General features: G+C 41.7%; 1 protein-coding gene across 8 annotated transcripts; it reads left to right on the top strand.

Annotated features, from left to right (window-relative positions):
• Window positions 1-1236: 1236 nt before the first annotated feature.
• si:ch211-137a8.2 (nesprin-2) lies at window positions 1237-20831 on the top strand. 8 transcript variants are annotated; one of them, XM_035534275.2, is made up of 13 exons: window positions 1237-1302; window positions 11216-11506; window positions 11719-11869; window positions 12454-12636; window positions 12981-13118; window positions 13235-13429; window positions 14625-14850; window positions 15132-15241; window positions 16020-16071; window positions 16626-16786; window positions 17688-17864; window positions 18231-18295; window positions 19131-20831. In XM_035534275.2, exons 2-13 carry the CDS (start codon window positions 11238-11240, stop codon window positions 19366-19368), a joined length of 1965 nt encoding a protein of 654 aa, XP_035390168.1. In that variant the 5' UTR covers window positions 1237-1302; window positions 11216-11237; the 3' UTR covers window positions 19369-20831. The 8 variants fall into 8 exon arrangements, with proteins under 8 accessions (XP_035390168.1, XP_081556787.1, XP_081556788.1 ...); XM_081700661.1 differs by lacking the exon at window positions 1237-1302 and adding an exon at window positions 2161-2338 and having other exon boundaries at window positions 16629-16786; XM_081700662.1 differs by lacking the exon at window positions 1237-1302 and adding an exon at window positions 2161-2338 and having other exon boundaries at window positions 17691-17864.
• Window positions 20832-21759: the final 928 nt, after the last annotated feature.

Below are 21759 nucleotides of genomic sequence, written 5' to 3'. Positions count from 1 at the left end.
GCCAGCTGGATTCTTTAATTGTTGCTGACATTGTAGAGTCAATTTGGCATATTTGCTGCTATATACCAACCAAACACAAGCATCTGACTATTTGAAGTCTCACAAGGTTTCACAACAGCGTATTTCTGTGGAGGCTATGCTAAAATATTTATTCACTTATGACAAGACCATGATAGACAATTGCCTGTTTAGAATTTAAGGCCTATACATTTTCAAAACTTAAAACACTTGTAGTCTGCAGAACATCGCTGCCTGAAAACCTGAAAAATAAGCTATCTTAAGTTATCACATCCATTTAACGTGCCTTCGAGCTTACAGTAGCTACATGAAAGAAAGCCGTTGCAAAAGCAAAACATCAAAGCTGTGATCTGTGTTGTGCAGTACAGAACATAGCCAGAAGGGGGAGACATTTTATTTAAATAATTGCATACTGGTGAACCGTCATGCAATTACAACACAAACACTGAATGATTCATTGTAACAATTTGACTTAAACAATCTGTGGTGTTTTCTCTACAATATTAAAAATCTTATCAGTGTTTACCACCTATGTTTTAACACAGTGATATAGCTGAACAAATATAAAATGGAAACATTGCTCTTTAGAGCAACATAAAGGCCAGCAAGGTGAGCTCTATTTTGTTAGTGAAGGGGGACGTGCAAACATTACGTCATAAATGCAAGTAGCATATGTGCGCCTGCCCTGCTGGTGCTACCCTGAAGTACTGCAGCTCTGGGACTGAAGGACTCCCAAACGACCAGCCCTCACACATACACACAAACACAATGTTCAAACTCCAATCTAACCACAAGCCTGTATGTATTCTACCTTATCATTCAGGGAAACGGGGCCCTGACCCAGATGGAGGCATCAGATGACTATAAAGGACCATGAGACATTTATGTGGAAGTGGGTATTATAAACATTTTATATATATCACTGTTATATAAATGTTAGATGAGGGAGGAAACCAGACCGATCTATCCAACACATCAGATTAATAGAGCCTGAACTTCACCTCTGCTCCCTGTCCGGTAATGAAGTCCGTGGCCTGCTCACCTTTCCACCTCACTGGGCACATGTGCTAGTTATCGTTCTTATAGACAGGCCAATTTGGACGCTCCTCTTCTCTACATAATTAGAGTATGTGTGTGGAAAGGGGGATGGGCTACAGCAAATAAAGCCACTCCAGTGCATAATTACAGTGTGTTGTGAGCAATCCTTTCAGACATGCGCGGAGAATTATCGGAAAGGAACGGAAACTCTCGCCGTATAGAATATGTGTTCCTCTCCTCTCACTGGTAAGAACGAAAACAAATGGAGGTCGTCTGTGTGCGGGGGGGGGGGGGGGTACGCTGAGAGAGAGTTGGCTGGGGGATCTTTGAGGGAAAGTGGCATGTTGGCACACTCTCGCTATCCTATTATGATCAAAGGAGTTAAATAGTGTCACTCTGCCTTTCCGTGTTCTAGCAATGTTTGGAGCAAGTGCTTGTCAGACAACAGAGCACGCCCCCGAGTTTTGTGCTTTTGTTCCCCTGTAGACAACAAACATAGTCTTTGGGAAGGTTGCCTGTTAATAGTTATTCCATCTCCCCACAAAGGCGTGCCGCATACAAGCTAATAATAGCTTGTTAAAATCTTATATTGAACCATGGTTCCAATATCCCAATGATATACACTTTCAGTCTCATTGCTCTGTACAGTTTGTGAAATAATAAAACATTTAATGTGTAAATATCAAGTTGATCCCCATGTATGCAATAAATATATGTATTTAAAAAGCGCTAATATGACACGTTGATTCTAGATGGGAATATAAAATCAACCAAGAGGACCTTTTTATGGGGGTTATTAAATGTTAAGTTAACTCTATTATCTTAATTTAATGTGATAACATAGAATTGGAGAAATAAAACGTATGACTGAAAAACAACGCGCCAAACATGGCAAAATTATTCAAATGTAGGGTAATAAATGAAAAGCACATCAGAGACCAACTTAAGCATAGAAATCCTAGAGGTTTATGTTATTGATGAGACGCTTTATTCGGTGTTAACGCTATATCGACGTCAGGGGGGGAAGCTAATCACGTGGGTTGAAGGCGTGGTTTCATGCTACCTGAGTCAGGTGATAATTCAATTTACCTGGAACTCCAAAGTTTGTGCTTCCTAACCTGTACGTGATTCGGAGCTGTTTGGATTTGTCCAGACATCAGTAAAGTGGAAGTTTCTGCAAAGTTCAACTACGCCTTTTAAAATTCATGTTTGTAATTAAGCCTTGTGGGATTTCCTGAAGCAAAAGCTTGATATACGTGAATGAGGTCAGCCCTATCTATACGTACGTAAGTGCAGTGATCACTCATGCCCTAATATTAATTTTAATAAGACAACGTAACACATTTATATAAACTGCAGAGTACTCGTGCTGAAATATCTCGCAGCGAAAGAAACTACGATTTCAGTGACAAGTTGTTTCTTGACGTTTGTGCATTTTTTTATTCTACATGCATAAGCTTAGATGTCGAAGGATTCATTTTAATACATTCACAGGCTTTAGTTCAGGCAGTACCGTACGCAGTTTGCGTCGTCTGTACGTTTCCTAAACGACGTAAAGATCCTGCATTGTTTTCGGTTGTTGTTAAGCCTGATCGATGCCTACTTATATGACTCTTCGTTAAAGTAGCGTGTTGAGACATCCGGTTACGTGTTTGCTCGTATATTCATTTGTCTTAGGCCTCTTGTATCCCCCAGCGAAATGTGATGCCCTAACACCCTGTGATGAACGCGATGTAATAATTTTTATTTTTATGTTAATGAAGTTTTGATATTCTATTTAACAACATTACAACCGTGTCGGTGTTGAAAGTAATTGCATGTAGTCTTAGAAGCATTCAGCCCTCTCTCCGTGAGCATATATCAAGGCCTTTTCAGCCATTATTAAACATGCAGAGAATGAATCTGGATATGCACACACTTTATTATTCATCTCCTCTTTTGACATCTACTTTGTCAGATGGGCTACTTTTAAAGTTCTTAACAATTAAATTTATTTGGTGATTTTTATTTGATGTTTAAAAAAAAATCATGTATATCATTTACCCTTGCAGCCTTTTTATGGGTAGCTATGGCATGCAAAAGAGAAATCGTAGGCATTTTCATATCCATATAATTATACCGTGCTTTGCACTGCAAATCCTCCAACAGTCGTTCTCGCCCAGCTCATCAGCATTGAAAATGGTACTTGCAGTGCGCTGATCTCTATGCCCTATCGCCAGTTAAGAGGGAGGAAGCAAGAATGGCAGATACTTTGAGCCGAATTATGGGACATTTAGCGTGGGCTGCTCGCATGATGACGGTGAACATCATGAGGACGTTCTTGTGCAGTAGGCTGCCGGCAGCAGGTTAAAATCCTTTCAATGGGATGACCGTCTTCGTACTTAAAGCATCTCAACTGACAGGATGAAAACCTTTGCAGTCTCCGCGTTCATCTCCTGTGTTCTCCACTCTCTCATGTCCGTGCTTAGAAGGATGGAGCTGTTTACCTGCGGCTGCATCAATCCATCAAGGTTTTTCATTGAATCTGTAAGAAGCAGTGGCAGCGGCGCGCTCCATTCCATCCTATTTCCGCCTCTATAATTGATTTGATTAAATATTTACAATTGAATTAGTTCATCCCTCTAATTTAAATCTAGTGGAGTAATTACAGTCCCAGCAAACCACTTATTATGCCCTGTTAAGTAAAGATATTGTTTTTCTCCTCTTGTAAGGGGTTCACAATCCTCGTCGATTGGTATGCACTTAATGTGGAATTATTTTCCCCCTCAAGTCTATGAAAACATGAGATCAGTGATCCGATTAAATGTTTCCCCCCTGGAATTCTCCAAGTGCTCTACGCAAAGCACCGTCCTGTTTTTATCCCACTACCGAATCTGTTCATGAATGTTCTGTCCTACACCAGAACTAATTGGTCTTTCAGTCGTGTTCATGCTCTTGCTTCGTTTGGCATCCAGTGTTCAAATGAGTTCTTGCTTTATTGTGATCATTGGCCAGTTTCAGGCGTACCTGCATGAAACTACCAGGACTCCTGGGAAGAGCGTTGTTTTTTTAAAAAAAAAAAACGTTGGTGAAATGCGAGACAGCACTGTGTCTGGGGCACGCATACACACCTTCCTCGTAAAGAAAGAGTGAATCTGCCTGCAGGCGACGAGAGTAGCGTGATCTGCCCGGGCGTTTGTGTAACTCCATTAATGACAACAATATTTGATTCCTTAGACTAGCTCCTTACTCCTAATTCTTACGCTGATTTTAGAGGCACACGCAGGAACCCTCGCACACTCGATCGTTGTGTTTGTGGCTCTCTCCCGCTCTCAAGCTTATGAGAGAATGCCCTTGCTTCAGGCTACGACGACACGGCGTGCGCGTCACAGACGGACGACGTGCGGCAAGAAACGTGCCGTCTGTCCTTGAGTGAACGCTCAGCCGTCAGGTGAATGTGCCTGGGTTATTCACCATGTACTGTACACCTGCCACGAGTCTAACAGATCTGAGCTAGCTCGGTGTTCCATTTGATCTGCAGCTATTCATATAAAACGAAACAAATCGTATTCTTAAAGGGCGCCAAAATTTCTAAGACCTGATCGAGATCTGTTTGGTTACCAAAGGTGCATTCCACCGTATCCTCGATTTCAATACATTTCCTTACTGTGGTAGTTTAATGCTATGGAGGAATTTGTCCAGTCTTCCTCATAGTGCCTAAAAATGAGCTAGTGGGAAATTAGCAGTCATGTTATTTTGATGGTTTAAAAAGCGAACCACATTCAAACTATCTAGTTGGCTAGAAATACTAAATCACATTTTGAGGGGTACAGCAGACGCAACGTGCTTGACTGACTATCTGTAACTGAAGTAACAAAAAAAAAAACATTTTCGGTGTCGCCAGTTTCATTTCAACTGCTTGTTAAGGTGGACTCGTAATTGCCAGAGTTTCTGTTTGATGTTTAAACGTCTGCAGGCAGTTTTCATACGGTTACTAATTACGTTGTATGTTGCAAGATAACAGGTAGCAAAGCAAATAGCTGCTGTCACTGCAACTGCTCTAGGATTTTGGAGGCTCTGTCTCTAGAGTTTGGTCCGTTTCTTCTTAAAGTTTTCTTGCCGAACTCTGCGTACAGGTACTCTAAGATTTAATGAGATCCTCAGCTGGATTTAGAAGACTGTTTAGTGTTCTAACTGTAATGGTTTAAACATTCAATCAGGATATTGAGGGGTCTATCGTGACACTGTAGGACCTACATTTTCTGTACAGAGATGATGTATTTTAAGGAACTCCCACGTGGCAGGAGGAGTTGAAATGAGCTTTGCTCTACTTGTTGCTCTTCCAAACTTATCATCTTCTGCGTAGCTCACTCCCCATGGGGACTGAGTTGGGGGATGGTTTGGTTCATCTCTAGCTTTGTGTGCACCCTGGATAGGATCAGGTGTCCTGGCATTGCCCCCCTCCCTATCCGGATGCGGAGAAAGGCCCGCTTGTTCACTATTTGTGCTTGTGGCACTAAAGAGACAATGAGTGCAGTCTCTGAGAGGCCAAGGAGGGAGGGCAGGGCTGTGGGCTCAGAGGGAGACGGGTGAATGTGGCGAAAGAGTGCATGTAGGGTCCCCCCTCTTCACCACCTTTCTGAGCCCATCACCGGAAATGCAGATGTGGCTACCCCTCTGCTGGCCATCACAGACAGGAGTCAGAGGAGCACTGTCGTCTCATAATGGCTGTGTGCGAGACTCCAATTAAAAACCCTTCTACAAATTAAATCTGGACATTTTTAGGTGTGGAGCAGATATTTTATCTGCTATATGCTTTTCTTCATATTTTTAATGTATTATAAGATGCTACAAACATCAGATAAGACTTCATGGTCACTCCTGGGTAATTAGGAACCGGTGAAAACAGTGTCCTGCAGCAGACAAAAAATGTCAGCAACTGCCAGTGGAATCCAGCCCAGCAACAAGCTAGAAAGTCAGAAAAGGGTGGGAGAAATAGGAACTAGTGCTCCAGAGTGCTTTAGGTGTGTCTTTTTGCCTTTTAATCTAGGGCTATAGGTATGCATTGTATGCATTTGTACCTCTTGCCAAAAGGCAGAAGAAAAATATTGCCCAAGGTAACCATAATCTTCATTTATGTTGGTAGTCTTCCTGAAATGGCACTTTTTGAAGTGAGACCTTTCTTTTTTTTTTTTTTTTTTTTTTTTTTTTTTACAAAACTTCCACCCAGAATAACACTGGCAACCAACTTAAGACTGTAAAAGGAAAAACATGGCCAGTCCCTCAAGCTTCTGACCATTTTCACACCAGCTTCAGTGATGCACATGAGCAAAATGTTCTACCTGCTGTCTGAAATTAAGCAACCTTCTCTTTAGTTTTGCTGATGGTAAGAGAATGGTGCCAGGATAACCTTTTCCAGGTCCTTGACCACATCTCTGTTAGTACTCTAGAGCTGTATTGTGTGTCTGTGTCTGGCTATGCAGATGTGGTTAAAAAGAGAGTGCTTTATAGTATGTCGCTTGTAGTGGTCCATAGCAGAGTATGCCTTTACAACTGTGTGCGCGTGCCTAATGGATTTTGGGGAGGAGCTGACTTTTTTGTTTGTTTTTGGACTCCAGTACGTTTTAGTGTTTGCTCATGCTGTCAAGAAAAGACCACAACAAGTATAACTGGAATGATTTTTTTTTTAAATGTTCGTATCATATGTGGTTTGTAATATACAAATCATTCAATAAAATATGGCAAAAAGTTTAGCTTTTGTTACAGTGATTGCCTGCTGCATATACTCTCGGACTTTGTTTATTGACTCTGGCTTATGACTAACAGCATCTGCATTTTCAGACAGCTTTGACCTTTGACTGGGTTTTTATAAACTTTTAGAGTTCCCAATAAAATGGAAGAAAGTGGCTGGTGCATTGGTCTTTGGCCACTGAATAGCCACTTTATGCTCATGTGTTATGAGGTTCTGTTAATGTCAGAGTAATTGGGCCATTTTTTGGTATGCTGTTCAGAAGCAGTAGTGATGTTCCCTGTGAGAGATTCTCGTGTATAAGTGTGTTTAAATGCTGTGATAGTGTGGTTATGGAGCAAAGCTAGCTGGTGCCAGGCCATAAAACAAAAGTAAGAGCCACAGAGCGATTTGTTGACATGCCGAGCCTGTCATTATTTTTCATTTGTCCTGCCAAGGGAAGTCAGAGTCATCCCAGCCTCACCTTTATGTCCAAGGCGAGATTTTTTTTTCTTTCCATCACAGACAGCAGTTTGACTGTTTATTCATCTTGGCTTCATTCAAATGCGGGCCATGTTTTGGAAAAGTACCCAGATGCACCTGCTTTGCCTAAGCAAATTCAAACTCCCAACAGTGACTGAATGAGATTATGGGTAGACAAGGTATCCCTGATGTTTGACCACTACATCCTGTCTGACGCTCTATATGTATTGATTGTTGACTTTATTTGATGACTTTTGTTGCCATGAGAGCAATCGCAGAAGCCTGTGCACTGTTTACCATTAATATACTAAGGAATAGACACTACAAATAGTAATTAAGACATTCTTCCTCTTTGTTTTGTTGATTGATTAATTGATTATAGTATATTTGTGGTTATACATTTGAGAACTTTGAGAAGCATTTTTTGCGAGGATATGCCAGCAGAAGTATCACCGGGGGCTGGAAGTTTCTTTTTTGGTTGTGTAAGAACAGCCTGATCTGAAACTTAAGATGGACTTTTGTGAATGTGGGAATGAAGGTCTATTGAGCACAGATTAGGAAGTGGCGGCACCAAAGAGTCCCTCTTTGCTTCTGCCTGCGGCCATTTTGCAACAACACACCTGTTGCTATCGTAAGGGTGGTGCCTTGCTGGAGCTGTTGCCCAAAGGATGTGTCAGTTGGTCGCCAGCAAAACGTAGGCAATGTAAGAGCCAAACGGCTCTGTATCAGTTCGAGCCCTGCTGCAGAGTTTAGGAATGACGTGTGGACGAGTCACATTCACACTTGATTTCACTCTCAGGCATGAGCAACGTTTTCCACACATCCAGGAAAGCAATACCACTGCCTTCGATTTTCAGCTTCAGTGCCTCAGGACCCAGCTCACTACCTTAATGTTCTCCGCTGGGAGAAGCTTGCAGAACAGCTGCACCTCCACACCCTGAGAAATGGCAGTCATTTCAACAGAGCCACAGGCCCCAGTATACCTGAACCACAGGCTGTTGGGCTGAAAGGCAAGGCCGGAGGAAAATTATGATCTTATGGAGTTATCGACTGGTTGGGAGTTGAAAGTTTGACAGGACCATTCTCTCCAAGTGGGGATGGAAGACTATAGTCTTTTTATAAATCCAGACTTGATCCGCTCTTATTTCAGCATGGGGTGTGACATGCTTGCTGCAGGGTTGGTTGTGAGTTCTTAGCCCCAGGCTCATAACACATCACTTTTGACTGACAAAGGCAAGGCCCCCCCACCCCCCGACAGCTGACCTTGCTCTGTCAGACAATTTTCGGATGTGCAAGAGCAAAGAAAATCTATTTAGCTTTTACCCCTGCCATGGATGGGGTGGCAGTCTAATAACTCCTTTGGGTAACTGGTATAAAGATAATTTATGGGCTCTGATGGCTGAACCTCTACCCCAGAGCCAAGAACACTTTTTTGCATCTAAGGTGTCTGAGATTTTGCATGAGATTTTGCATGAAGCCCTGTCGTGTAAACACTGACTGCTTATCCAACCACAGTACAAGTGATTTTTGTGCACACAAGTTTTAGATTGACTGTCTTGAGCTATAGCAGGGAGGGGAGGATTTCTTATTACTGTAGGAAAAGAAAATCAGATAAAAAGATCTTTATTATCTCTGTTGTTTCTGCAAGGCAGAAATGATAGAAAGAAATTGAAGATTAAGTTGTCTGCCACACAGCTTTTTCTCTTGATCAAACAAAAAAAAACAAAAACATAAACTGACATGGCTCTTGAGTTTAAACTGATATCTCAGCAGTCACACCTTGTGCTCATATTTGCCAAATGCATTCACATAAAATGCATTTTAAAAGTTTTTAAAAGACTGAACACCAAAAGGCTGGCCTGGTGTTTCACTGCCTTAACTAACTAGCTAGCTAGCTAACAATAGGTAACTTTAGATATATTGATTATTGGCTGGCAATTTCGAGGTCCATTTTGTGGTGGTTGTTTTTGTTTTTTTTTTAAGTCGAAAGCTACTTTAATAATTGTAGAATGTAGTCAAAGACTACGAACGTTTTGCAGTCTTAGGCTTTTTAGAATCTTTTCAGAAAAGTCCAGATTTATCAGTAAGTCTAACTCAAAATGGAAATGTAATGGCTTGCTAGCTTGCAACTTACTGATAACTTTTCAAAAAGATTCTAAAAGGTCTAACACCCCTACAGGAAGTGGTAACTTTCTTGCCACCACTTTCTTCTTGATCACTTAAAGCTACACCACTGGACTGAATGTAAAGAAATGTGTTGAACAGTGAATGGTTATTGATGATCATGATATTAATGTTCATTTGTTATGTTATGACCATGTCTAGTCTGGGAGGCTGTAACATGGGAGTTGAGTGAAACAGCAGTAACAATGAATAATGGAATGCAAACCAGACAAACAGGTTGACGGCAAAGGTCAATTGTTTTTACAAGTTTTGGTGTTCAGATACAGAAATATACAAGAAACTGGTGCAATAGCTTTGTGTTGCCCAGACCAACACGACAAGCAATATCGCACTCGAAACAAAAAGACAAGTGACTAAGCTTACAAAAAGAAACATACAATGACTACACTGACTATACTGGTATAAACAGAGTCCACACCCAAACAAAATGGCAACCACGCCCTACCACGAGTGTGCGACTACTGCATACAGGACAATATATACAAGATACGAGAGACATGTATTAACCAGCAACCAAACCAATAAGGGACAAAGCAAACCATAAATCAAGGGGAGAATTCAGTCATATACACAAGTCCAAGCAATCACAATAGCAAAAAGCAGAAACAAATCAAAACACCAGCAACAGCAACACACACAGGTGGACATAACAGTTAGTTAGGTAGCTAGCTAGCTGACATAATGTAATCAGTTGACTGTAACAGTAAAGTTACCGCTCAGTTGTCAACTAACTTTGACATTATTTGTCTATTCAAAATAATAGTTGTCTCAAATTGTGATTTTATGCTTATTTATTTATATATAACATTATTTTTATGTAAGGAAGACATTTATGTGCCAGTCCAGGTTAATTAAATACTAGCTAGTTAGCTGCATGTGTTTGTAGAGCAGCCTACAACTTCAGACAAGACTATAGAGCTCTAACTTTATAGATTGCTGTATATTGCATTATACTGCAGCTGTTCCATTAGCAGAAAATAATTTATTATTGAAAATCAATGATTATTGATCAAGAAACAAAACTGATTTGCCCAGTCTAATGTTTCTCAAACAATTCTCAGTATTGTTGTATCCCGTTTTGTCCAGTGTTCTTTCTCTTATGGAAATTGAGTAGAACAACTGTGACAACCATTGCTTAAATGACATGTGAGATTTGCCTCAGCCATCAAAGATCAACTTTGAGCATTAAAATGTTCCTATGGTACAAGCTGCTTACTTTGCAGTCTTGTGAATATTTTCAGGAAATAGGTATTTGCCTTATGGGTCTGCACTGATGTATATGGTATGTTTTATGGAAACCTTTTGAGCTTGTAACCAGTTGTAAAGCCAGAAGAAACATTTAACTACCAGAGGATGAGTGGCTTCCTAGTGTATTAGTGAAATTTGTATTGACAGAGGCTGATGGATGCTCTGCCATAAGCCCGATGATGTCTATAATATGCATCTCAGATGCACCCCAATGTACACATTAAGCCTGACAGTAGAAAAGGAGTTGAAGAAATTGAACTGGCACTCCCAATAGCCCCAGAGGGAGTCATTCAGGTCTAGTCTGTAACTTGCTTCCCTACTCAAAAAATCAAGAATGCTTTAACACTTGGCAACTAGGTTAGTCACGTTAAAGAGGTCATGGGGGTTCTGTATAGAAGCACATGCAACTGCAGTTCAAAATGTTGCATTTTACTTCAGAGTACTTTTTTCCCAGAGAATGCAGTCGCACCATTTCTCAACACACTGCGTTGGTTCCTAATGAGGCACCTCCTTATACAGCTGTGCTCTGGCCAACAGGTGACGCTTGGTGATTACTAGCATGCTGAGGGAGACAGCACACAGTTCTAGTCATCATGGAAACCCACAAGCTTACCCCACAGGAAGCGAAGCAGAGGGAGATGAAAAGCCAACGTGTGTTGCTCACATGAGCGCTCAAGCTCATAGTGGCTTGTGCCTGCACCCTGCTGAAACGTTCCCTTCAGAAACAGATCATATCGCACTGGATGATGGGAAAGAGGCCTCCAAAGACTTGCTGTCGCTGGCAAACTTGAGCCAAGATGATACCTTCTTTCTTGAAGGCTGTGTGCAGTGAGTAACTTGCAGTTGCATGAGAGAAGTGTGCTATGCATAGACTACATATTTTAAGTCATCAGCTTGCATGTGTGGGTAGGTGATCATGTGTGCAAGATTGGATTCTTGATGTTTAGTGGCAAAGCACTGGCACTCCTTATTCTATGTATGATGTGCATGTCCATAGCTTTGCTTTGGCTATCTCATTGGTCTGTGTACCTGTCCATCAGGCTGGAGCGAAGGTGGGTGCTCTGGCATGAGTTCATGAAGGAACACTCTTGCTTAGATGACTGGCTCCGGCTGGCAGAGAAATTGGCTGCCTGCCCAAATTCCAGCCATGTGCTCTACATCACAGCGAAAGAGGAGCTGCAGAAGTTTGAGGTGAAATGTTACACTAACCCTCTCTCAGGCTGTTTCTTTGATTCTATTTGCTGCCATATATAAAAAGCTCACTTTCTATTCTGTTTGCTGCAATATATAAAAAGCTCACTTTCAAATAGTCCTCCCCCAAAGCATCATTTTATTCTTCACTCCTTTTTATATAAGGCACCCCAGACCAATTCGGTCACTCTTCTTTGTCTTTTGTCTTTCCCTGGTGAGAGAATGCTGGCACTTGTTTTGACACTGCAATAAATGGTACATGTGCACAAACATGCGTCCTTACACATGTAAACAGCATATCTATTAAGATGGTCTGGAATCCTGGGAACCGTTCCAGCTGGATAAAATGATACCAAAAGGTAATGGAGCTCCTTGGCACATCTCCTGAGCAGTGCCACGCAGTACAGTCCATCGGGGCTTTCTGGCACCTTCCTCTGTGATTCTGACCAAGTCATTCAAACCCACACTTACATACTGGTGTCATCTAACTTTCCTATTTGCCTCCAGTGTGGGAACATGGGCCAGAAGGCTGTTCTGGTGCCACTGAACCCAAAGGCTGACTGCTTTACCTTTTGCGTTCCCAGGGTCTCCGTGCCGAGGCCAGCCTACGACTGGCCCAGTTGGACAGCCTGGGTCAGAGGAGTCGCGTGCTATTGGGGCTGTTCACAGGCACCATGAGGAGGCGGCTGGTGGAGATGACAAAAGAATGCGGACAGCGGTGGGACCAGCTCAGTGCCACGGTGGACTCCGTGTGCCGTCGGCTGAAGGTAAATGCTGGCAACTTTAAATGCTGGCAACTTTAACTTCTATCCTGCCTGGCAGCACATGCACAACTTATTTCTATCATTTCACCCACAGCAGAAGTAAAATAGCCTAATCTTAGCCTAACTTGGGCATGCCTTCCTAAGACTGAGCACCATTTGCAGTTAATGATCTCATTACTCTGTCCCTGCCCTGGGTCCAGTGGAAAAATTTGTCCAGTTATATGTTTTTGTTCTGCAGCCTCCATGGCCACATCCACAAAAATACTCGCTATAACATGGCGTGAGAGGGTATAGGGAGTCTGAAAGAGTCCTGCTGTTCCTCTCTGCATACCTTTTGTCTCCTGCAGCACTTTGTGCTTCAGCGTGAAGACTTCGAGAGGCAGCAGGAGGAGGTGGCCGTATGGCTGGCCGACATGGACCTGCGGCTGACTGAGGTGGAGCACTTCTCCGAGCGGGATACATGCGCCAAGATGCAGCAACTTCAGGTAGGCATTAATTTTTCACCTGGCTCATGAGATTCATCAGATGCTTTGGTGTAAGACAGTAAATGAATATTTCAGATTCATCTCGGGTGGTGTGGGGGTGTGCTTGGGTATGCCAGGGCTTCCAGCAGGCCGTGGCTGAGAGCGCCGGCCGTCTGAACGCACTTCTCCAGAGAGGTGAGGCGTTGATCCAGAGGAGTGAGCCGGCTGACGCGCAGGTCATTGAGGGCCAGCTTCAGGAGCTGCTTCTCTACTGCGGCCGTGTCTTCCAGAGTCTGGGACGCCTTCACACACGCCTGCTCAGCATGAGATTGGTGAATTTTTTTCTCTCTCTCTTTCTCAGGCACACACAGACACACAGCAATTCATCTTAAAAGTTGTGTTGAAACATCAGACACCATTAAAACATCATGGTGAAACTCTAACCTTGGCTCTGACTCGGCTGAACCCAAGTGTATGGATTTACGGTGTTAACACCTTAAGGCCATGTAAAGAGCATTTTTAAATTATCAATCAGTGACTTCTTTGACTATATAAACCTATGGATGGTATACAATTTTATCGCGTAGTGTGCACACTGTATTTCTAAAGATTGGGCTCTATAACTGTGCTCCATCAACTTTTATTGTAATCTTCCAAGTAAGCATTACACCAGTATATCGTGGCAATCTTTCTGAAGTACAGTTGATGAGAACTCATGAATGTGCCTCTAAAATAGTTCAAATAGTTTCCTTGTAGCTAAGCAGCATGTGCACAATACATGTACTGTCCATGTGAGCGAGTTCTCTGTGTGAGCCATTGTCTATGCAGGCTCTGAAAATGGGCTGTATCGGTGCTTATTATACAGCAAGCATGAAAAGGTTAGGAAGTCAAAGACTGGATATTAAGTACTGAATTAGCACTGTGTTTCCCACCACCTTCTAGATTCTGCATGGGAGAATTCATGTTCCCTAAATAGTGGAGTGCCAAAAAAAATCACAAAGAAGATAAATGCTTAGAGGAAGTCACCTGGTCATTGATTTTGATGGGTGGATTGGTATTTGAGTGTTCTGGGTTTGAGTGATAGTTTAGCCAGATAAAACGATGATTTGGTTTTAACTCTTCTAAATGTTGGCTTCTAAGATCCTATTACCATAGCATAAATAATAGAGTTATAAATTCAGAATGAAGCCTCATGATGCTAGATTATCCATCCTCAAAGAGTTATCTAACAGCTGTCCAGTTCAGCCTTTCATTTCTAATGTGCTTGATGGGGGGGGCTTAACACAAGTATTAAATAGTTTTATGATTTTTATGGCCTTGACTCAGTTATTATTATATATTGTAACCAAGGGTCTTGAGTTTTCTTCACAGATCTCAAGATATCTTGAGTAGATGTACCGCACTTCCTAGGTGTAACCAGCTTCTTGATTCCAGTGCTTAACTATTGCAAATCATATTGCTTGAAACAGCTTTTCAAACATGTTCACTGAACATCCCCCATGAACTGACGAGTCTGTCTTTTCCTAGGTGTTTGAGGATGACTGGTCTCTGTGTCCAGACTCAGGCTGTCCCTCCGAGAGCGTGCTGGAGGAGGAGGGACTCATGGAGTGTGGCACGGCCCCTTCAGCAGCCCCTGGCACCCCCCTGCCGCTCTGCCATGAGCACCTGGTCCTGGAGTGGGACCCGATGGTCGACATCGGAGGCTCCGTCTCCCACGACGACACAGACTCCTCCTACTACAATGCTGGAGCAGGTGGGTGCTAGCCATTTTTTTGTGTTAAAATACACAGTATATAACATCCCCAAATTAGTGATTCAAAATTTTTTATGGTTTGTACTTATGTACTGAACAAATACTTTAAGTTAATTATATGAACCCCTAATGTATTATTCTGTCATTTTGTTAGTTCAGTTCACAAACCTTTTTTGCCACCATAATCTATTCCTTGCTCAGCTGTATAATCCTTCAGTTTTATGATCACCTAAATGAGCGGCAAACCTCATTGGGCATTAGTGGTTTTCCTTTCTTATAAGGTGTCCACGGCACAGTAGAGCTGCTTGCCAAAGATTGTCTGGGGAGGAGAGGCCCCCTGGTCCCCGTGGCCCCACAGCCAGTCCCCACTGGAGCATGTGGCCAGCATCCGGTGAGTCTCACGCCTGCCCCAGCTCCTGACCGACAGCTGGGCCACACATGCATCCACTGTCCTCAGCCAGCTCCCATTTACATTGTGTGCAGTGTAGCTGCAGTTTAGTTGCGCATATATTAAATAATGAAATGTTAATGTGTAAGGACATAATGTGCATATATTTTCCAGGAGATAAACACAATTGCTATGCAAAGTTGAGGGTGGGTACATGCTTTGAATTTATTTCTTTATTTTAATATACAGTGAAACAAGTTCAATATGAGCGGCATGTGCTTTATTTGTGCATCTGACTGTATGCATCTCCTATAAACATTATGGCTCTCTGCCTTCCAATGGTGGTGTATATGGGCGTCAGTTGGAATGAAAAATTAATGTGTAATACAATCCTGACCTCCATCTGCTCCAAATGCATAATTCTTATGAAATACTTCAGTTTGTATACAGTTAATCTGTTATAAGAATAGTTCTGTGTAGTTGGCCCTCATAGTGCCACTATGTGATGTAAACAATGTAAGTTTACACTCTTGATGCATTTCTTTATTCAGTTCTGATAGCTTTGTTTACAAATGACAATTTATAAACATCAGTTTCATCTGCTGACTGACTATTAGGCCTCTCATTTAGAGCAAATTGAGATTCAGGGTCATCAGCAATGTCGAATGACACTGTAAAAAAAAATGAAGCTTTAAATCTGCTGCACTAAAAAGCTGTGAATTTTGTTTAAACATTTTTCAGTTGAAAAGGCTGAACTGTGATTGGCTTTTTCTCCCCCTAGCTCACACAGAAGAGTTTAGAGGGCATGACTCCACCCCAGACTCCACAGTCAGGTAAAACCAAATGCTATGATTGGTCACTACAGAAATGATGCCAGTAAAGGCACTGCTCATCATGACTTAACATCAGCTAAATGCAATAAATGTTATTATCCAAAGCAGCTTACAATTATGACAACTTAAGCAATTGAGGCTTAATGGTCAGGGTCCCAACAGTGGCAACTTGGCAGGTGGGGCTTGAACTGGCAACCTTCTGATTACTGGTTGAGTACCTTAACTACTGACCTACCACTGAACTACCACCATCTTAAAGATGTGATCATTGTGAGACATCTGTGTGTTATTGGCTGCCCTTGTCATGACTGTTCTTCCAATAACTCTAATCCTAAAATCTAACAAAAGTGGTTCATCGTAGCTCTTGGCAAACCCCATGCGTACCAGACTTCTATGTTGGATTCAAATTACTCCTATTTAAATTTTTTCTACATCCTCTTATAGCTTAAGAGTTCCATATCATGAAGATATAGTCCAGGATTAGCTATTTATAGAACTAATCACACGCCGCAAATTTAGCGGAGTTCCACATCCTGTACGTTGGTTTGTCCCAGCAGACGCTAATGGGCCACAGCATGCAAGTCTTTGGAAGACCTCCACCCCAGGCTCTCACTCCCATGAGCTTGTCAGCTTTGACCCTGACCGCATCAGTGCCTGGCTGGGACAGTCCCACCAGCTTTGCTCCAAAGGTGTACAGACAGAGTGTACTTCACAGGTACTGCCCATGCACTTCACACTGAATTTATATTGGACATCTTCCCCAACTTGACATGACCGTTTAGATGTTTTGTATGACGTGATCAGATTTATATATGAACAACTTTCTCCCCAGTACACCAGAGCCACTGCTGAGATTATGCATGCTTTGAGGTTTGATTATCTTAAATTGTTAATTTAGCCTCAGCACAGCGATATGTTCCCAGTTGCTGCAGTGTGGATGATAGTCTGGATGTGCAGTGGAGAAACGGTGCCTTTCTCCTCAAATCACATTACAGTGTACAAGCATGATGTCATGGGAGTGGTGCTCTGCCCCACGTCTCCACACGCTCTCCACTCTTCTCTTCTTCCTCCAGAACACATCTCACAGTGACTCATCAGAGTCGCGCGTGCCATGTCAGCTTGTTCAGAAACCTTTTATAAAACCTTTTCATTTAATGGCAGAAGCCATGTTTTAAAAGCAGTGTGTTCACTGCAGGAAAAAGAATTGAGATTTTGCCTGTAGAAGCCCTGGAAAAACATCCAGGCTGAAAAGGGAAACCATTTCCATTTCAAAGAGGCTCTAGTAATTTCTCAGCACTGGTGGTTAATTGGCAGCTTTACATGGCTGGAAATGGGAGCTGCAGCACTAACCAGCCCTTTCACAGCTGCTTTCATTGTGAGCACAAATATTAAGATACGCGCAGCAGTGGACCAGGAGTATGCAGGAGAGGGGGGTAAGTGGTAGGGAATCCATAGGTGCTATGAGAGGACATGTGCTTGTGTATGAGGGCAAGTAATTGGAGAAAACACAATGGAAGCTCTGTTGGTTTACTGCTGTTCACCACATGCTGTTGCACGGTGTTGGCCAGCTCTAGGAACCCTGGTCTCACGAGCATTTTGTTATTTGTCTTGGTCAGCAGTGTTTGAGTTTTTCTTCATCACCATCCTCTTTGGAGGAGGCAGAGACGGGTGAAGCCAAGTATCTTGGGAACATGCTCGTGAGGCATTCTTGCTCACCACAAGCTCAAAACATGGGCACCGCCCTGTCATATGATCCTCAACCACACACCAGCAAATGGCGCACAAGCCCACAGGTGTATTTTTCCCTCATGCACACACCAAACCCCACCCTCATGCAGGTTATTTATCCCCTGTGTTACTGAACCTGGTAACCTCACCCAACCAGTCTGCAATAACACTGTAGGTCATCACAGATTCTCTAATGCTTTTTGCAGTCACCTGAGAATTTAGAATTAAAGATATGGGTAGTGGAGTGTGGCACATTTGAGTCCTTTCATTTAGTGCAGTTGATTTTATGATGTACTTTGCACCTCTAAACTGCTTGTATATAATTACGCTCGTAATGTTTTCTGATTGCAAATTGCTCATAAACACCAGAATCCCCGTGGGGTTCTTTGCTAATCTCCTGCCATTGCGATCTTGTCTCTCACTTTCACTAGTGTCTGAAGGAGACACCGTGCTCCAGTGGCTTGGTGGAAGGCTGCAACCCAACTAAGATATGCTGGTGAGAGAACGTTTTAGTACTAGATCTCAGTGAATTGCACATCAGTTGGTGATTTTGGTCTTGGTAGTCTGTTATTTATTTAGTATGCTCCTTTTACATTTTAAATCTGCACTTTTGGTGAACTGGATTATTGTTTTTGTTGTGATTTTAATTGGAATGGTTATGTCCTCACTACACTGTTGAGGCTATTTGGCAAGTGCATGTGTTTCTCATTTTTCATGAAGCACATGCTTCTCATTTTCAAAAAGAAGGACATTAAGAAAGATTAAAGTTGATTGTACTGTGAATTGTAGCAACTTCCCAAACATTAAATTCAACATTTGAGTTTATATTTGAGACTGAAGCTCATTTTATATTCAGATTTAATTGCAAAGTTATTAGTGCTTCTAAAAAGGCACTTTTCAGCTGTTTTGGGGAGACGAAATCAAATCAAATCATTAGAATCATTTGATAAAGTGAAGTTTCATGGTATTCTTGACCAATGAATCCAATTTGCTTCACATATAAATTTTAATACAAAGTTATGACATCTATTAGCCACTTAATTGAAAAAATAAAAGTTCTTTAAAGACAGCCAGACAACTTAATTCGAAGTGGTTTGGCAGTCCTTAAAGAAATGTCATCTGAAAGCTAAAAAATAATGAAGGCCCAGATCTTTTCATAAGTGATGCAGTGGCAAAATAACTGCTTACTTTTTCTTTTTATATTCTCAGTTGAGCGCATCATCTGAAAGCCATATTTTAAAGTTCTTTTGTATAATTTTTGTTGCTGACAACATTTAGAAATATTGGAATCCTCCTCTTTTATGGCTTAAGTTGTCTCTCCCTTTGTGCAGTGCCCCTAGTGGACAGGAGCATTTTGTAGGCCCTTGCAGATCCTGGCCTCTAAGGCCCATGCGACTCATGGAGGTTGTTGGGGCCCCAGCTCTGCTCTACATTCTCCTAGCCCTGCTGCTGGTTATAGTGATCTTACCCCCCACTGTGCTGCAGGACAACCAGTGCCACCGCGCCAACACCCTGGCACGTTCTTTCCACCTAGCCCTGCGGTATGTCAACGGCCCTCCTCCAACCTGAGGGTGGCACAGGCACAGCCCTCCAAAGACAACGGCTTTTGATCATAATAACAGGGAGCACTCGGGCCACAAGATGGAGAGGGGGGCCTTTTTTTTTTTTTTTTTTTTTAACCTATATGCCGTTACTGTTAGTGGTCTGTTCCTTAGGCCATGTCTACCAAATGGCATTGTAAATATGGTTGGACTGTTTGAGCCATTGATTGTGCTTAGTACACAAGACATGGGTCCCAAGAGTGTCCTTGGATAGTGCAGACATTTAATTGAACCAAATATTGATTTATCACACTGGCATTTCAAGTCCATTCAAAACAGCACCTTGTTAACCTTTTAACCAACTTTATACATTAAAGAGAATACCCTGTGTAGAGAAGAATGTAACTTCAGACTTCAGAATTAATGTTAAGAAGCAAAATAAAATGTATATTTTTATTCAAATGTAGCCTATATTATGAGTTGTTATACAGGGCAGGTTTTTAAACAAACCTTCAAACTGTGCTGCCAGTAAATAGTCTTGGACTGTAACATCTGACTGGGAGCTAAATTTCTCTCATAAGCAACATGCTGACATTTTCTGAAGAATGTTTCACTGTTTGGGTCTGTATTTAGAAGAGAAAGATGGTGGAAAACATGGGAAGCCTGTTTATGAGCAGATTTCATTAGCTCAAAACCTGCTCAGTTGGTGAATTCATTCATTTCAAAATGGACATATTTGGGACATATTTACTGTTAAGAAGCTCAATCTATGTATGGATATCATGCATTCCATAGTAGAGAAAAAATCCAGAATTCTATAATGGTGGGGGGGAAAGTGCCTGGATCAAATAATGTGCCTGTATGATGTACACAGATTTGGTTAAAGAATGATTGCCTCAAGTGTGATTCCCCCACCTATATTTGGCAAGAGGTACAACTGACCGCTTGCTGTGTCTGTGTGCACACACGTTTGTAAGTACAGATGCACACAATGTAGACTGTACTACTGTTTGAGGCTTAATGCCACATTTAATTGGAACCTCAAATCATATTCATTTTTCCATGTCTGTGTTTTTAACCTCGTGCACTTGAGTGAATGTTGGTTTGGATAAGCTCTCATCTCGTTAGCATATGTTGCGAATCATGAATGAGGTTCAAACTGGCATTGAAAAGATCGGATTTTTGTGTTTAGATTTCTTCAAGAGAAAAATGAGCAGTGTCAGACCGGATTGGATGTGTACACACAGCCTTAGGCCTTTCCACAGTATGTGTTATGGTAGCAGCCTTGAACCAGGTCACAAAGAATCACTTTATTGTTATACCACAGTGTAAAAAATATGACGGAGGGAATTTTATGGGGATTCTGCATTGCGTTTACAAAAAAAAACGTTCAGTACAGAGGTCATGTAGCAAAGAATATATGCATGAAGGACAGATTTTTTTTTTGCACTGTTTTACTGCTTTTCCAATAAAATAAATGTGTTAAACAAGTGCTTGGCTGTAGACGTTTTTAACTTGTTCGGACTGTGAGTAAAATGTTGTACTGTGTGATTTCTCATTGGGTAGATATGGTCAGTGTCCGTCCTTTTGTATCTGGTTTAGTGGACACACTGAATGAGGGTTTTGTGCCACTGCTGGAGAAAATGCCCAAGAACATTTCAAATTCAATTAGCGCTCAAATGTTCTTAGCTGAAAGAATTTGCAGATGGCCTTTCAACCCCTCAGCTATCCATTCAGAGTACTTGGAGTTGAACTGAGCAACTGTGAGAGACTTGTACAAAAACTAGGAGGAAGGAAAAAAGCTGTGTAGTTCAGCCTCACACCCACTAAGTATTTGAAACAGCCAGCCAAGAGGCTATAAACTGAGCAAATAAATTCTGGCATCTACTCTAGAGGGCAAAAACAATTGGAGAAGAATGTGGAGGAGCACTTTCAGTTTTTTATTTTAAAAAAAAGAAAGAAAAAAAAAAGGACACAGGCTTTTGTAAATGTTCCTGGGGTTTTTGAGTGCCCCTGATTGTGTGCCATGTCTGTGCTTAACTGCACTACACTTTTTCATATTACCAAATTGGACCACAAGCAGTTGCAGATACTGTTTTATAAGACTGGACAATATATAGTATATTGTGAAGGGTAACACACAAGACTGTATAAAATGGATCCAAAGTCTTCCATTCAAGGCATAGCAATGCAAAGCAATCAGTTCATAATCAATGAACAACAGTTTAGTGAAGCAACACCAACTTTGTAACCTTACTTTTAATATGGATTAAAGATGCATTTTATTATTCTGGTTGGCATAGATGACTAGACAAACTGCTAGAGTGACCGTCTAATAGAAAGCCAAGAAAAAAAGAAAAAAAAACATACAATTTGACTTGGATTATGCAGTATCACTAACTCAGATACAACCTGACTT

Source organism: Electrophorus electricus, chromosome 17, assembly GCF_041902795.1.
Source record: "Electrophorus electricus isolate QZ-2024a chromosome 17, ASM4190279v1, whole genome shotgun sequence".
NCBI classification, from domain to species: domain Eukaryota; kingdom Metazoa; phylum Chordata; class Actinopteri; order Gymnotiformes; family Gymnotidae; genus Electrophorus; species Electrophorus electricus.
Note: the sequence above shows the minus strand (reverse complement) of the source record. Positions and strands in the feature narration are given on the sequence as shown.

Coding starts and splice junctions, on each gene's coding strand:
- si:ch211-137a8.2 (XM_035534275.2), top strand. CDS start 11,238: ATGCTGAGGGAGACAGCACACAGTTCTAGTCATCATGGAAACCCACAA. Junction 11,507..11,718: donor TTTCTTGAAGGCTGTGTGCA/GTGAGTAACTTG, acceptor CCTGTCCATCAG/GCTGGAGCGAAGGTGGGTGC. Junction 16,072..16,625: donor ACCCCAGACTCCACAGTCAG/GTAAAACCAAAT, acceptor GGTTTGTCCCAG/CAGACGCTAATGGGCCACAG.